This window comes from Carassius auratus, chromosome 16, assembly GCF_003368295.1.
Source record: "Carassius auratus strain Wakin chromosome 16, ASM336829v1, whole genome shotgun sequence".
NCBI lineage: Eukaryota > Metazoa > Chordata > Actinopteri > Cypriniformes > Cyprinidae > Carassius > Carassius auratus.
Genome location: NC_039258.1, coordinates 18,090,788 through 18,108,239, shown reverse-complemented (window position 1 = coordinate 18,108,239; position 17,452 = coordinate 18,090,788). Strand labels below are relative to the sequence as shown.

General features: G+C 38.0%; 1 protein-coding gene across 2 annotated transcripts in view; it reads left to right on the top strand.

The window, feature by feature from the left end:
• The first annotated feature begins 1,455 nt into the window (after window positions 1-1,455).
• LOC113116406 (protein capicua homolog) overlaps window positions 1,456-17,452 on the top strand; it is a 45,853-nt gene continuing 29,856 nt past the window's right edge. The window contains exons 1-2 of one of the 2 annotated variants that reach the window (XM_026284554.1): window positions 1,456-1,718; window positions 9,909-13,757. In XM_026284554.1, coding sequence (XP_026140339.1) covers window positions 10,010-13,757 — 3,748 coding nt within the window. In that variant the 5' untranslated portion in view covers window positions 1,456-1,718; window positions 9,909-10,009. Of the gene's footprint in view, window positions 1,719-2,027; window positions 2,197-9,908; window positions 13,758-17,452 lie in introns of those variants that run through there. The other variant, XM_026284555.1, reaches the window with a different exon arrangement.

Below are 17,452 nucleotides of genomic sequence, written 5' to 3'. Positions count from 1 at the left end.
ATGACAGCTGATTGACACGACAGCATCAGAGCCAAAAGAAAGGGATTGACATCATGGAGGGGGTCAGGTCAAAGGGCAGGGCTCTGGGGAGAAGGAGTGCTAATAAAGGGGTATGACACTTGAGTACTACAAAAAGTGATTTATTTAAAATTATCTATTTTAATCTACAATGAAAAGTGCGCTAAAGAACTTCACCTTGTTCTCAGTGTTCTGAATAACCCTAAGCCACCACACAGTGGCGCGTGCACTATGTTTACAGTTTTGTGCTTATCAAGATTAAAACCGACAGAGGTCGCTGTACATTGCTTATACATTTGAGGAGTATTTCACTTGATTCTGTCAACAGCAGCGATTATGTAACGACTTCTTTGCCTCTCAAAAGACTTTCACTACGAACATTCATTCGCTTCAATGCGTCAGCATGTCTGAATATGACTTTCTATGCGTAAATTGGCTACGTTTGAAAATAAAAAAACTTCTTTATGTAGTTGAAAATGATATTAAAATGATGCTATTTATTTTTCCAGCGTGTTTTCAAAACGGTCATATATCGCTTTCATCAGTCACTAGTATGTTGTCCTACTACGCATCAAGCATGGGGTTAGGCGAGTACGTCAGGCCACGCCCCTTCCATCCAGCTGGTGGCAACATGCTTGATGACTTCATCGCTGAGTTTGATCATTGGCTCATCGACGCGGCGCATCTGGCCAATCACACAGCGGAACGATGACGTCACCTCCAAAATCCTGCAAGGGTTGTGTAGATGGGGCGGGGCACAACGGCTCATACGTTAGAGACAGCGGAACGCGGCGCAACGATTGGCTCTCGCACACGAGGTGAGGGGCTGTTGCTGAGAGAAAACCGAGGCAGAGTAGAAAAAAAAATGAGTACAAGAGCGACAACAGTCCATCCCGTATTCACAAGCATAGTAGTGTGAAAGTGAAATGGTTAGTCAGGAATCCGTACAAGGAGGGCTTTATCGTGATTAAACGAATCAAGTTTAGAGATTTTACCTTTTCATTATCAGAACCTAAATTTGTTTAATATAGCAAACAGTATTAAAACTGAAACGTGCGTTTTTTCATATATATGTATATATATATATATAGTTTAGAAACATTCCTTGCCTTCAGGGCATGTGAAAAAAACAGTGATTTTAGGATTGTGTAGCGCTGTCGTTTGCGGTAAACACGCACCTTTATTTAGGGAGCGAAAACTCGTATCGCGTTATTGGCCAGCGCTTCTTGAACACTTCCCTAGAGCCCGCCCACACCCTGTTCCTAAGGTTCCCAGCGCTCTCATTGGATACTGTAACTTTTGGAGTGAACGCCGGCTTGGTATCTAGCTTCATTCCGATTGGCCTAAAGCTCCTGGCAATCAAATGGAATAAACCACTGAGAAACGCCTTTTAAGTTTGTGCTGTCACATCCATAGGTCTCTGTATCTGTCAGTGCGCTCTGATTGGCCAAGCGGGCCAGCTGTTAGTGGTTCATTCACCATTTTGTGACTGTAGTGGAAAAGGGATTCATATAGTTTTTAATCCCTGTCTGAGTTGCTGTTGGGAGGGGGAAAAGATGTTTTACGGAGGACTGATATAAAGTAAAATTCGCGACAGACAGAAGACATGGTTGCTCGCCACTTCAGACGACACGACAGAGCCCATCTACAATTTGCCCCGTAAATTCATCTCTTACCTCCTAAGTATTTCTGCTGTTTTGGTAAGTAGTTATTGCTAAAACGAATCTATCGCGTATATTAGTGACAACCCGTATTTTAGACACGAGTGTTGTATGCAAAAGACAAATGGAAAACAAACCAGCTCGCTATAATATAAAGGAAGGACCTAGAGCAAGAAGAAGGAAGGGGGTGGGGATGCAGTTAAACTTTGTCAAATGTTTAAAGACAGTGTTCAAACCAAGCTTTTGAGTAATTTATTAAGTTCACCCTTTCATGATTGTTTGGAGTGAATGGCATGAGTTTGAGCAACTTGAACAGAGCAGACTGGCGCTCGTGCAGCGCGTTACGCACTTGCAGGATCACGCTCGAGGAGGACTGCTCTGCCTTCAGTAAGCGAGGAACAACGTCACGGCGCCAATGTAAAAACAAACAAATTAATACTTTTCTTCATAACCAACGCTATTACCCGGACTTACTGCACGCGCTGTCATCAACTCTCTGCTAGGACGGCTCATAAAGGTGGATAATTTGCAAGTTTTGCTGCATGTATGTCCTTATTGACATGTACAGCCTTTGCGTAGTGTTTTTGCGCTTCAGTGCGAGTGTGTTCGAACACGTTTTAAAGCTTTCTTTTACTCTCTTACAAGGTATTTGCTTGTCTAATTTAGCTGTTGCGAGTCCTTGGCATAGTACTACTCCCGTGACATTGCGAAGCGCTGCGAGTACTACTACTACCAGCGGCGGCTTTCGTGCGCATTCTGACGATACGCTTTTTATTGTTGTGCATTATTTCAAAGGCTCACCTCATAGTCCAATACATGTCGTAATACGTCCTTATGGAATTTTAAAAGAGCCTTTCATCCAGACTGCAGTTTTATAATCAGTGCATATTGCAATTGATATTTTTAAAAGTATCATTCAGTCCTAACGGGCCTTCTTGAATAGAGCCGTGTTGACACAAGTGGGTTTTTCATGTCACACACTCCTGAGATTTTGTCTTTAGCTTCAGAGATGCACGTAAATATGATGCACTCTGCTGTTAAAGAGTGTCTGCATAATAATGGCTCAGTTTTCCTGCATTAACACCATCAGTCAAATCATTTTTCATCAGGTCTTGTGTGCCACTTTGCATGCTTTTAGTATTGGTAGATGTTTTCCACTGAGGACTTTTGCTCTTTTGGGTCATGTTGGATAAATGAGTGATATTCTTCCGTGGTGGGGTGTTGATAGGATGTTGTTTTGGGCAGCCTTGAGTCTACGTCACTCACTACATGTACTGCTTCAGCATTCATACAGCTCGTCTGGCACATTCTTTATCGGTAGTGTTTAGCTACTGATTTCAAATTGTTTGAACTCTTTTGCAGGGAATTTCTGCACGGCTGCTGATTTTTCAAAGTGTGAGGCATGTGTCCCTGATGCCCCTTTGTTGTGCGCTCGTCTCTTGAGTTTCTCCATGTTTTTGCTGTTTCATGTGTGTGACTGTAACACCCCCTTGGTGACCCACTTTAAAATCCAAGTAAAGCAGGTAATATATTTGGAAGTGGTCGGGCTTGGGGAGGAAGGAAGTCAAAGCACCCATGCATGCCCCTGAGCTGCACGACACTGCACTGCTGCAGCCCTGCATCCTTCTGTATGCCCCAGAATGCACATTTGCAGAATAATCTGTGAATGAGCACAAAATCAGCGTCGATACGCGATGTGTTGTGTAGAGTGGGCAGATCGTTGACTTGAAAATCATAAACATTGTGGTGTATGGCACTATCGTGGATTGGATTTATTGTTATGTTTATTTGGTAATCCACATTTTTTGCATGTTTATTTTGCTCCGTAACACTGTGGTGGAGCGATGCACTGTAAGACTTATTCTCCAATTAAATCCAAATAGTGTGACAGGATGGCATACTGGCATCACAACTGCGTGTGAGTCTGTGTCCCCCTTTTCTGTCGCACATCAGTCTGAATATATAAGATAGGTACTTTATTGACCCCTGAGGGGAAACGGTGTATAGATGTATGGTTGTGTTTTGGTTTGAGCATATAGTCTTTGGCACAAACAGTTGCTCCACTGACAACTGGTTCACAGTCAGCAGTGTGTGTGTGTGTGTGTGTGTGTGTGAGATCTTGCATGTTTGTGCTCGGTACTGGTGTGTGACGCATCGTGTGTTTTAGGCTTTATATATTTTTAAAAATAGATCATTGTGCAATATTGCTCTCTTAATCATGGTGGCTTAACGCTTAGTATTCAATTTATAATATCACCTTTTAATCTGGAAACTGAAATATGTTCTGGCTCATTTGATTCACCTTAATAAATGCATAGCCTGTGTGCATAATGACTATAAGTGAAAAGGAAAAAAAAAACAAATGGATTCGTTGAGCCTTATAAACAGGAAATATTTATTATTAATTCTGAAATCATTTGACCTTTAAGGATCAAAGTAGTTGTTCAGTGACAGCTGAACGTATCTAGTCCATTTATCAACTGAAGTCAAGTATAGTTTTGAAGTGGATTAAGGTTGTACTGAACAGCAGTTGTTGGCCTGAGGATGAGGATGGCAGGTTTTACATCGATGTTCACGTAGACTTGTATAACACAGCAAGGTGTTCAGCTGAAAACCCTCCGCTCAGAGCGTGTGCTTGGATTGGACCTCTGTCATTTGGCTGGCATCAGAGTTTTTCTTGCTTTAGTTAGACCTTAAATACAGGTATCATGCTGATATCTAAAATGCAGAGGCTTCGTTTGACCAGCTGTAGACACATACATAAGGAGTCAGAGCTGTCACAGTCACGGGAAGTGGACCTAGGATTAGCTGAATGTGCGTGTAGTTTTGCACGACTGTTGTGGCACAAAAGACATATCTGAATGTATGGATGTTATATAGTTTATCAGTTGTAATTCATTATTAATTTCCAAATTTGCTAATCTGTTTACTTATAATTTAACACATAGATGCATGTCACAGATTGCTGTGGTCTCATGTTTGATTTTTGTGATGCCAGTATTATTTAGACTAGAATTATATAATATATAAGAACAAAAATGTGGTAACACTTTAGAATAGGTAATACCTATTAGTTGCTTATTAGTATGCATATTACTACAATATTAGCCATGTATTAGTGCTAATTAAGAACATATGAATGCCTTTTTACTTGACCTTATTCTACATCCCTAATCTTAACCAATACCTAAACCTAACAACTACCTTACTAACTATTAATAAGCAGCAAATTAAGAATTTATTGAGAGAAATGTTGTAGGTAATATTTAACAAGTGTTACCTATTCTAAAGTGTTACCAAAATGTTTTTTTTAAGGTACTTAATAACTACTCCTCCACTAGTCCACTAGACTGCATTTTTCACACACACACACACACACACACATCATTAGATAGGAATTTACTGTTGAATGCTGAAGTATTAAAGCAATGAAATATATTGCAACTATAAACTTGATGCATGCAACTTTTAGACAAGCCAACTTGTGGTGTACTAGTTCTATTATCACTTACAACTTGGCAAGTTGTCAAGTGCGTTCATTTAATCTAGTTCATGCAGATTTGAAAAGCAGCATGAAAAGCTAAATTCTGTGTGAAATGCCTTAGATGATTGTGATTTTGATGATCAAATTAAATTTACTGGTTCAAATTCATGAGAAGTAAAAGTTTGGCTGAATAGTGATCAAGTAAAAGTAAAAGGGCCACATGTTTTCTAGATTGTAGGTTGTGCAGTTTGACATCATCCATGGGGTTTTCAGTTTCCTGAGCAGGAATTTCTAGAAGCTGCAGGGATCTCTGAATGTATGCAAACGTAGGAACACTTTTTAAAAACACACTTAAGCTTCACCGCTGAGAAGATTATATATGATACATTTTCAGATCATGGGCATGGCATAATTTGTCGAATTCTGTCAACCATAAACAACAAGTTGGAAAATCGTTTGCAGTATACTAAAATATATACTCACTTGAGGGTTATGTTTCTCTACATCAGTTAAGCAACAACTTTGCTTATCATATATTAAAAATAGACCAAGGACAAGGAAGACATAGCCATATTCAGGATTTATTGGTTAAAAGATTATAATACACTTACAATCAAATTATAGCTAATTGCTTAGGATATTGCAGTTATGCTTTTAAGAACAATATTTATTAACATGAATGCTATGTATCCCCTAATTTTTTTTTTACAGACTTTATTGTGTGTTTGTTTCATTAAATTTAATTGGTATGCTTGGTGACTCTAACTGAATATAAACCTCTAGAATAATGTTAGCAAATTACACAACCAGCTGTGGTTGGAGATTCACACCATAATTTGTATGTTATATAATTTATTGTGAATATTGTTTTTGTGCATTTACTGAAATAAGTAGTAAAACAGTGTATTGAGGAGAAATTGCCAGTGAGCACAGCAAACATTTGTGGCATCATATTTCTTTTTTTGAAGATCGATCATGTAGTATGAGATTGGTCTAATTTCTTTATTTTAAGCGTTCTTAGTGTGTGGATCCTTATTTACTTACAATTATTTCTTTTTGACCTCCGTGTCAAAAAAGACACTCACACTTTATGGTTTCAAATTCGCGAGACTTTCTGACTCCTCATCAGGGGGAATACAAGGGAAAACATGTTATTAAATTACCAACCTATGCTGAGGTCAGAAAATAGCTGATAATAGTGGAATTGACTCTGAATGTTGGCTTGATTGCTGACTCATACATTGTGTTCTGATAAGTGCATCCAAGTAATTCAAATTATTTAGCAATTACTAAAATGACATGCTGTCACACTATCTCAGAAGCCTTCTCACAAACATATTTTCAGAAATATCAGAAACAGTGTGCATAGCGATGCAAAGATCCTGAATTTTGAATTAAGCGTACTAACAATGTTTTCTGTATAATATTCCATGTAGTAACCAGGAAGGAAATCTCTCTCCATTGCAAATAAACAGTTTAAGGTCAGTAGGAACGGTGGGTGGGGTGTCTCCTGGAATGAGTCAAAGAATTCCCTAATTCTCCTTTTAAAGCCATCTCTCACAGGAAAATCCTTTGTGTGTGTAGTTTGTGTGGGAGTGTCTGTTTGCAGGTTATTTGTGAGTAGGTGGGAGTGTTGAATAGTAGAGAGAAGAGTGAAGAGGAGTGTGATTTCACACACGTGTTTCTGTGTACGAATGAATAAGGACAGGCTGGTAAAGGGGGGCTGGCTTAAAATGCATTTTATGTGTAGAGGAGTGAATGTTTGTGTTTTTCTCTTGCTGAATTCTCAGCCTGAATTTCCACATGTTTGTGCATTGCAGCATGACAGCAGATGCTAAAATGTCTGTTTTGTTTGTGTGATATTGCAATGTGGGTATGGGAAAAGAGGCACCCACAGAATCCCAATCCGTTACATGCACATGGGTGCTATATATCCCCCTAACATCATTTTGATACTCAGACTTTTTATTGTGAGATATGTATTCACAGAAAATTCATAATCATGAGTCAGTGAATTGTGCACACATTGATTGTTGATTTGGCATATCTACTTTGTAGGACATATTACAGTTTTTTTTTTTTTAAGACACTTAAGAACAGGCAAATATGCAAAATATGGCAGCTAACATGAATTAAAGTAACCACATGTCTTGACTAATGCAACAAAATACAAGGCTTAAATATGCTATCAAATCCAGTTATCTTGATTTTGGAATGTGGGGATAAAATTCAGGATTTTTTTATCGTGGATTTATTTTAGTCTAGATTTTTTTTTTTTTTTGAGAGGGTCACATTCTTTTGAATGTGGATATGGATGTAAAAGCAACTTTACACTCTTGGATTAACTCGTTTTTAATGGTACAATGTTTAATTAATGGGTGCCAACTATGGATAAATAATTTAATTATTTTTTATACTAAGTACAATGTGTTGTATATAATTAATTTTTTTTATTTTCAAATAAAATACATAGTTTTTTTGTACTTATGATTTGTTGACTTTATTTAAAATGTCTAATGTTTATTTAAAACTTTCTTCTTTTTTGGAAAACTGTGAAGTTCTGTGTCCGCTAATTCATGTCACTCTAAAAAAGTATAATGTACCAAAATTAAACCGATTGGACAAATATTTAAATTTTTTACTTAGGTGGATATATTTTCTTATGGGGCCTTGTGACTTTCTCTCTGACAATGTCATTTATGCCACCTATCTACCACATACCACCTTCTCTTGGTTTGATGGAAAACTGATGAATCTTTTATTTTATTTTTTTATTCAGTAATATAAAAATTATATTTTAATAGACCCAAATATTTTTTTCCTTCAATAGAATGTTATAACCTTGACTTACAAATTCTATAACATTGACCTTCTCCTACAAATTTCACAAAAAATAAAATGTTATGTACTTTTTTAAATGTTTTCCCATATGGCACTGAAAATTATAGCACAGGTTCAAGCCTAGGAAAAAAAATACTTAGAAAGACTTAGGCCCAATCCCAATTCTATTTTATACCCCTTCCCCTACCCCTCAGCCTACCCCTTCCCCTTGTCCCTTGAAACACAGTGTCAAGGGGTAGGGGAGAAAATATTTCCCTAAGGATTGGGACACCACTACCATGACGTCACACGCCATTATTCATCGTCTAGCACACACATATGCTGGTGTGCATTAGAGCCTTTAATTATCGTTCTGTATTAATGAGCTGCACACGCGCAGCTCACACCTCCAGGAGAAAATAAACTTGCTCATTGCATGATTCAGATATTCTTGTAAATATTACAAACTATTAGTATGATCGCTCTTTCGCGGCTGAAGTAAGTAAAAAAATGTTGGCGCGGGTTTCGAACACGCGCTAAAAGACAGCACGTCTCGCCACAAGACAAAAGTCACTAACCACCGAGCTACCGGTCTACACAGAATCAGCTCCAGATCGACTACTGTGGTTTAATTATAAACACTATCGATAACTCATATTTACCATAGTAAAACATGGTACATTTTAGTATGATCGAAGATACAAAAATTCTTCCAGAACAGACTTGTATATGTGCATTCCCAGAAGAGATGAGAAATGGATTCGTGTTCAGCACCACAAAAAGAACATAAAGTGTCAATATCAGGAAACATCTTTTTTAAGTAAAGCTTCACATGATAGAAAAGATGAAGTAATTTTTAAGACATATCCTTAACCTTATTGGTTATTAAGTATTTAGATGACAAAGTCCACACTATGATTATTAAATAATTATTTATTACCGTCGACTGTGAGTGACGTCACTTCTCAATGCAAACACGCCCAATAAAATGGCCCCACCCCTGTCACTTAATTGACAGGTTTCCGTGTAGACGTTGGAAATTCAAATGCAAAAGGAATTGCGATTCCATTTGAGTTTTGGCAGTTTACATGCACAGTGCAGAGAGAGTGAAAAGGCAAATGTGTAATTAATATTGCTATTTAAATGTGACAGGCTCATAGCTCGTAAGATATTGGAAACACAATTGCAAATGGACTTTGCATTTCCATTTTAAATTTGGCAGACACTGTGCGTTCGCTTAAATGAAAATGCAAAGGTAATGCGCGATTTGCATTTGCGTTTGGATTATGTCACATTTTATGCGTCAACAAATTGAAAACGCAATTGCAAATAAAATTTGCGATTCCTTTTGAATAATGTCCGCAATATCATTCCATACAAAGGGGTCATTTTTTGTAGGTGAATTCTGTTAAATAAAATATCTCGCTTGGCATTGAACTTTGAGCTTTAGAATTTTACAGATATTATTTATACTCTAACAACAACATTACACACTAACTAAAGTTTATGGGATCACGAAGAACAGGACCTTTAACTGTACATGAATTTTGATTAACCAGCCTTGTTTTCAGAAAAGTACTTGGTGTACTGGAGAGAGTGTGTCCTTTGCTGAAGATTTCCTCATTGTAAATATTCTTTTTTAAATTTGTTGTTGCAACTTGTTTGCGCTATTCATAAGCACACTCAAGGTCTGCTGGTTTTCAGTAGACTTGTATGCTATTTAAATAATGTTGATATCTAAACATCTGTGTAAATATAAACATTAAATGACTTTTTTTAATACACCTTTTTGTGCACAAAGCACTACTGTTTCTGTTTGAACACATTAACAAAGATGGAGTAATATCTTCCGATTTGTTCTATATTGACATAAAGGAAATTTCTATTTATTTGTTTCTCTCTCACTTTTTTCCTTCTTGTTATAGGTTGTTGTAAGGAGAAGTAAAAGAAACCTCGAAAGCCAATTAAACAGGAGAAAAGAAAGAAGAAAAAATAAGAGAAAGAAGTAGTTGCCGCACTACAAAAGATGAGGACACCAAAGAAACAGAGAGGACGCTCTCCTTTATCAACAAGAGCAAAAGGAGCAAGAAAACGAGGGGGCAAACTTGAAGGACATTCACAGACAACACCGCCTGGACCTTCAGACCAGAAATACACTCCATCCAAAGAAGATAGCTCTCAGGACAAGCATATCAAGTGTAGCAACATTCTTAACAGTGAAGGGTTAAAAGAGCAAATTAGAGAAAGAACAATGGAAACATCAAAATCTGAAGAGAATGCAGTAATAGTGAGTAAGGCAAAAAGCCCCAGGAAGGTTAACACTAAGAGTTTAACAGATAATACGGACTCAATCAAGATAGCCAGCAACGCACATGAAAATTCACATAGTAATAGCACAGACATCTGTAACACAAACACACAAAACTTTACTAGCACAAACAGTAAAGGTAGCAACCAACATGCAAACAGCATTGCTAGCAATACACAAAACACAAATACTACAGCCAACAGTTTAAATAAAAATAACTCTTTGAGTGCCAACCACACTTCTACCACACACTCCAGTCGAAAAACAGCCACTTTCAAAGCCAGGGTGCCCAAGAAGAAATACATGTATGAACATCAAGCTTTCAGTACCTCTCCCATCAGGTCTACCCCTGTAGCCCAACTCACTATTCATAGCAATCATCGAAGTTCTCCACAGAACTCTCTTTCTCAAAGCACTACTCTTATGGTCAGAAATGATTTAGCTAAATCAGATATTTCTGATCTGAACAATAGTGGGAATGATAGGAGAGTAATGGGAAAAATAGCAAGCACAGAAACTCCAAAAGAAGATAGATCTAAGGGTGATATGTTGAAAAGTGAGGTACCTTCCGAAGGAGAAAAGGTGGTCCAAAAGGTGGAAGTAGATGGATATGGGGAGCAAGCCCCAAATTCTGTCCGCTCATCTTCCACAGACACAGCCAGTGAACACTCTGTGGACCTGGAGGTCCCTGAGCCCTCTTGTGTGCAGAAAAATTCAGGGAAACATGTAAGAACGTCAAGAAGATTCAACCTCTCCAACAACTCAAACCTGTCTGTTCTCTTGTCCCCAAAACACACACAAATTGAACATGGAGGGTCTGTAACAATAGCAGAAGCACTAGCTAAAGGACTGAAAAACCAAAGGGTGCTAGCACGTAGACGACCAAGAACTAATTTAAATGAAGATGAGAAGGTGATCAAAGAATATGTATTTATCTGTGGTGTGGTACGTGGGTCCAGTAGAGAGCAGCTGAATGTAGAGTTGCAGATTAATGGGGAGGGGACACTGCTATCATATCCATTTCATACATTAGTAAGTCGCCCACACCAACCCATCGACCTCATTTTAGACTCCCCACCCCCAGGAAATGAACTTGTGGAGGTTGGGACGCATGTTTGTGTGCCTTACGAAGGAGATAAAGGTGAAGAGTGGTACAAAGAAGGTGTGGTTGCTCAGGTAGACTCTCATTCAGCTTGCCCCTACATGGTGCTTTTGCAGGAGCAGGAGAAAGAGAGGTGCAACAATGAGGATATGCAACAGACATCAAGTACAAAGACTGTATGGGTTAACCGTCAGAACTTGCGCCTCCTTGTTCCACCATGGGATGGGGTTATGAGAGAGAAAGAACGGGAGGAGAGAGAAGACAGAGAGGAGATAGAAGTGGAGAGAGAGCTATGTCAGTTAAGTGAGGGAATAGATCTGGTAAGTGCAGGCCCTCCCAGGGAGAACTGCAGATTCCCTTCTCCAGACACAGGGGTTCATCACTTTGGAAGCACACATATTTCATCTTCCACTTCACCAGCAATTGTTATGGTAGCAAACAATATGTATAGTTTAGGAACTAGGAGAGAGGCTGATGGAACTCAGAATAGGGAAAGAGTTAGAGAAAGAGAACACGAGCGAAAGCAACTGCAGACTCCAGAGGTGGACATGGAGGTTTTGCGGCTTAACATGGCACCACACAGAGATGGTGGAGGACCCATATTCTCAGGGGGACCAAAAGCAGGTGTGCCTAATCAGCACAGACAAATTCTTTCCAAACCTCCTGGTTATCCAAGTCCCATTACAGTGGTGCGAGGCATCACCAGGACCTCTTTAGGAAGTCCACAGCCCACCTCTTCACCTACAGTTTCAGGGTCTGACGGAGGTATCTCTCACCCTATGCCACCCTCTGTGCCTCCTTCCCCCGGCTCCAGAGGTTCTTTGACACCTCTGGAAAAGACTCCTTCACAGACCTTCACCCCAATTCCAGGGAGTTCTGCCTCTTCTTCTGCTTCTTCCTCAAGATCAAGGACACCATTGTCAGCTGCCCAACAGAAATACAAGAAAGGCGATGTGGTTTGTACACCCAATGGGATACGTAAGAAGTTCAATGGGAAGCAATGGCGCCGCTTGTGCTCACGAGAAGGTTGTATGAAAGAGTCCCAGCGTCGTGGCTATTGTTCTCGTCACCTCTCCATGCGTACCAAAGAAATGGAGGGAGCGGTGGGAGAGAGAGGGAGCGGAGGAGGTGGAGAGAGTAGCTCGGGGACCGTGACCCCTTCAGATCTGCGGGGTCGTGCTAGCAGTGAATTTGACTGGGATGAGACTTCTCGCGACAGTAGTGAGACAAGCAGCCGAGGTACTGACTCTCGTCCACGTCTTGGCTTGCCATCACTGCTTCCTCAAGACTTCTCTCGTTTTGACTTTGACGAATGTGAGGCTGCAACAATGCTGGTATCCCTGGGCTCAAGGTCTGTAACGCCCTCATTCTCACCGATTTCAAATCAGTCCCCATTCTCACCTACACCTTCCCCATCAGCTTCGCCACTTTTTGGCTTTCACCCTGCAAATTTCAGTCCTATTACTGCCTCTCCGGTCTTGCCTCCTCGCCGCCACAAACACCCCAGTGGTACCAACAGTGGTGTCCCAAAACATGGAACAGGAGGCACAGAGAGGGAGAAAGACAGACACTTGTCTGGTATTGTGTCATCCTTGCACACCAATCTAACCTTCACTGTACCTATGAGCCCAGGCAAACGCAGGACGGATGCGCCACCTCCCCCGGCTCCACTGTTGCAGGAATATGACAAACACAATCAGGAACAAAGCTGTCGTGACCCTTCTATTGTAACAAATCTCTGCATTATCTCTCCTCAGACCACTATTGTCACGCACCCCCAAAGACTGCCTTCAACCACTGCCTCTTCTCCACCCACTTCTCCCCTAAGCTTAGAATCAGGTTCACAATGTACAGTCTCCCAGCAGCCTTTGAGAGACTCTCCAGTAATAGTGAGAAATCCTGAGGTTCCTTTAATAAAGTTTACAGAACTACCACTGGCCAGAGTTGCAGAGGTGGACAGGACCAGTTCCACAGAAAACAGCCAAACTGGTGTGCATTCAGAGACAGGGCTACAGGTTCCTGTTCCAATTAACGCTGCTTCCACTAATGGATCTGTCTTACTGCAGAATCCCACCTCAACTCTTGTTCTAGTATCTACTACCTCTTCCATTCCAAACCCAACCCCTGCAGGTCTACCTACGCAATCCAGCACCACATTAGCCTGCATATCAGTGTCTAGCCCTGTCCCAGGGCCAGGTCTCATTGGTGCGGGTGATGGAGGGGGAGATAAGAGTGGCCAAGTGACACTGCAGCAGCCTGTCCCTTGTCACCCTGCTCCTACTGCCCTGCTGCCGCTCATACTTCCCACAGAGACCTTGCATCCTGTGCCATGCAAAGACATCATCATGGGGCGACCTGGAACTGGTAAGAGAATTCTATATTTATATTCAGTGCTAACACCAGTGTTTAAATTGTGATTTCCTGGAGACGTTACATAATAATAAAAGAAAGATGCCATGTTAGACTAAGTAAATGGAAATTAAAAAATGAAACAATTTAAAGAATAAGGATGCACTTTTATTTGTCAATTTTGTGTATGCACACAAAATGTCAAAACAGATTGAATATAATTTTTATTCGTTTACTTTTTTTAGTTGCTCTTCTTTAAATTATGTAACTTAAGTAACAAAACAATTTTACATATTAAGTTTTTTATTAAAGTAAAATAAAGGAATAGTTCACTTAAAAATGTAATTTTCTTCATCATTTTCTCAGCCTCATGTTGTTCCAAACCTGTATTAAAAAAATGCATGAATACTTTTTTTGTAGTGTTGAATCAATGAAAAATCAATATTCAAACACAAATCAAACATAAATAAATGTTATGTAAGGAATAAAGTACAGTTAGCCGATCGTCACAAAAAAAAAAATAGAGCTTTCAGAAATAAAGAAACTATTTTTATGTACGTGTAAGGAAAAGTTTGAAGAAAGAAATAAGAAACTAGCACAGTTATGTAGGAAATCAGCTGCAGAAGACAACAATCAGTTATACAGTTTGGTCATCACACAAACTGTTTTGCAAAATGTGATCAGTAACCACTCAAAATCCAAAAGTATTTCAGACAGCCATATTTACTGACTATAATTTTAGAATGTTAGAAGTATAGATTGTCAATGTGTTTTCAGTGCTCAAAGTAATATTTTTTGTCATTTACAAAATTGCATTAATCTCATACCACAGTGTTGTTGAATGCTTGATATTGATCTTCAATGACTATACTTTTTCCCTTTTACTGAATTTACATATGTAACATCAAAATCTTTCTTTGTTTTTTCTTTGAGATAATTAGATTTCAAAACTCAAAAAATGTATTTGGTTTTATTATCATTTTATTTAAAAAAGAAAAGAAAAATATCCTTGAAATAAGCTGTTTGCATAAATGTTTTACATTGTTAAAAAGAGTATATTCCTTCAGTTTTTCAAATATGTTTACATTATTTTTCACCAACCACATTTTAACATGACTCTCAGTTTCCGCTGATGAAAAGCAGTCCCAAAACATGCTCTTCTCATCACCATTCCTCATATGGTGTCATTTTAATTCTGGGCAAAAAAAGTCTTTAAAGCTCTGTCTTGGTTTCATTTCACCACAAAATCTTTTCACACATAGTACTTGGCATATATCTTTTACATACAGATTTGAATCCCATTAGTGTACTGTAGTAAGTTTAAAAGTAATTGTTAGTCTTTCTGGCTTTTCTCAGATGTGTGCGCTAAGAATTTGGAGGCACTTTTCTAAACAGTTTTTGGATAGTTGATGTAACTTCCTAATTTAACCAACAGTACACATTGGGAAATTGTATTTACCCCTTTTCTTAATAATGCATTTTTTTTATTTTAGCTCTGACTCGTGCTCTCTAGTCTTTATTTTCAAAGTTGAATTTAAGATTCTCAAATTGCATGAATCCCCAGTTTTATTTTTTATTTTTTCAGTGATTCACATGTAAGGACTAAGGCAATTTTGACCTTATTAGGGCAGGTGTTTTTGTGAACACATGTGTAAAACAAAGACCAAATATATATTCTAAATTTAATAGCACATCAGAAGTACAGTTTCTCAGTTTCAGTGTTTCAGAGTTGATAAATGGAGATCTGCATTTCTTCATATTTCAGTGAATTTATAATTGAATAAAATAAAAAGTTATGCTTTATAAATGTTGTATATCCAGATTAATATAGTTAATAATTACATATTAAAATTAAGCTCAAAACTAAGGTCTCTATTTCATATCAGGAATAAATGCTTTGGCATTAAAAGCAGCGGTATTCTGGTAATTATCGGATTTTGCAGTGTGGTTGTAATCATCAGCATGCTTTAATAGTTGGTTCGATGAAATGTTGCGCTGGTCGTAGCACTTGCAGTGCTGATCCTAGCAAAATATTCAAAACATGGTCATTACAACATGTACACTGATAAACTGAAAGTGAAGCAAAGTAAAAAGACTGATCTGAAAGAGCCAAAGACTGAACTGAATTAGTAACGTGTTCATTCTGCATGATGCATGCAGTAAAGAACGAGAGAATCTTTACTCATTCATACAGTCATAACAGGGTGTCATTTAGGGAGGCATTTAGTGTATGCTTGTGTGCTAGTGTAATATAAAAAAGTCTTCATAGTGTATTCATGCATATATATAAATATGTGTGGTATTTGTGATTTAGCTGTCATCAAGAGTGTGTATGGTGTGAGAGGGAAAGGGATGTGTGTTGTGAAATAACAAGAGGGCCTTTGTAAAAATTTAGGCCTGATCTCGTAGGCCTGCCTTAACAAGCAAGCCTGTGAGAAAGACGCTAACACACACAGTCTGTATAACAAAATTGCAGACCTGCTAAAATGTAAAAAAAATTTGATTTGCTTTTGTTGTTGTAATGTAATTTTGTATTGCTGCTCAGTTTTGATAGTTAACCTGTACGGTTAGCCCAGAGAATTATAAGCATTATAGGAGACTAATACTCTGAAATGTAATTATTGAAAAGTATATTGTTAATATTGATCTCTTTTAAATTATTAATATCTTAAAGCATGTTATTGTATTGTGATGACTGATGTGACTTCAACACACACAGATTTTTTTTTTATATACTGAACTTTTATAAATACTTTCATATATACTAAAATATACTAAACCAGCACATATAAATGGACATTTCACAATGCTGCCCATGTTTATAATAATTTGTAATCTTTCATATATAAAACAAGTTTTATTATTCAGATTAATTTGATAAAGACAGTAATTTGATAGTTTTAAGACAATTTGAAGTAAACAGACAATTCAATGTGTGCTTGTGTGTGTGTGTGTGTGTGTGTGTGTGTGTGTGTTCCTGGTATTTTCTAAGTTCTAATGTCCCCACAAGGATAGTAAAACCAGTCAGTTTTGACCTTGTAGAGATATTTTTTTAGTCCCCATGAGGAAAACAGCTTATAAATCGTATCAGTTTTTGTGTGGTAGGGTTAGGATAAGGAAAATAGAAAATAATGTTTGTACAGTATAAAAACTGTGTGTGTGTGTACCTAGTTAACTATGTTTTGAGGCAAATTTGATGTGAGCTAAATCTAAGCTTCTTTTGGGGTTTCTACATTTTTTTTTTAAATTTGGGTTAGGTTTAGGTTGTAGTATATACAACTATCATATGTAAAAACAACAGAAATCAATAGAATGTTTCCGTTTAGATAGATTTACTGAAATGTGTGTGTGTGTGTGTGTGTGCAAGTTTATGGTCTTATTTCAGATGTGTTTATTGAGTGAAGGTTGATGTTTAGGATTACATCTATGATTGGTCCATATATGTTGTCTTACTCAGTAATATATGTGTTATATATTGCATAAGTGCAAAACTGTTTTGCTAATTTATTTCAAAACTGAAATAATGATTTTCAACTTGTTTTAGATAAAATACTGAAATATTGCAGCTTACAAACCCGTCAAAGCATCCTAAAAAAAACAGGTCATATTTTTCAGCTATTTTTGTTATTGTAAATTATCTTAAAGGACATCTATAAATAAATTTAGATGATTGGTTTGAGGGCACTCAGGGATCACATTTGAATACAGTG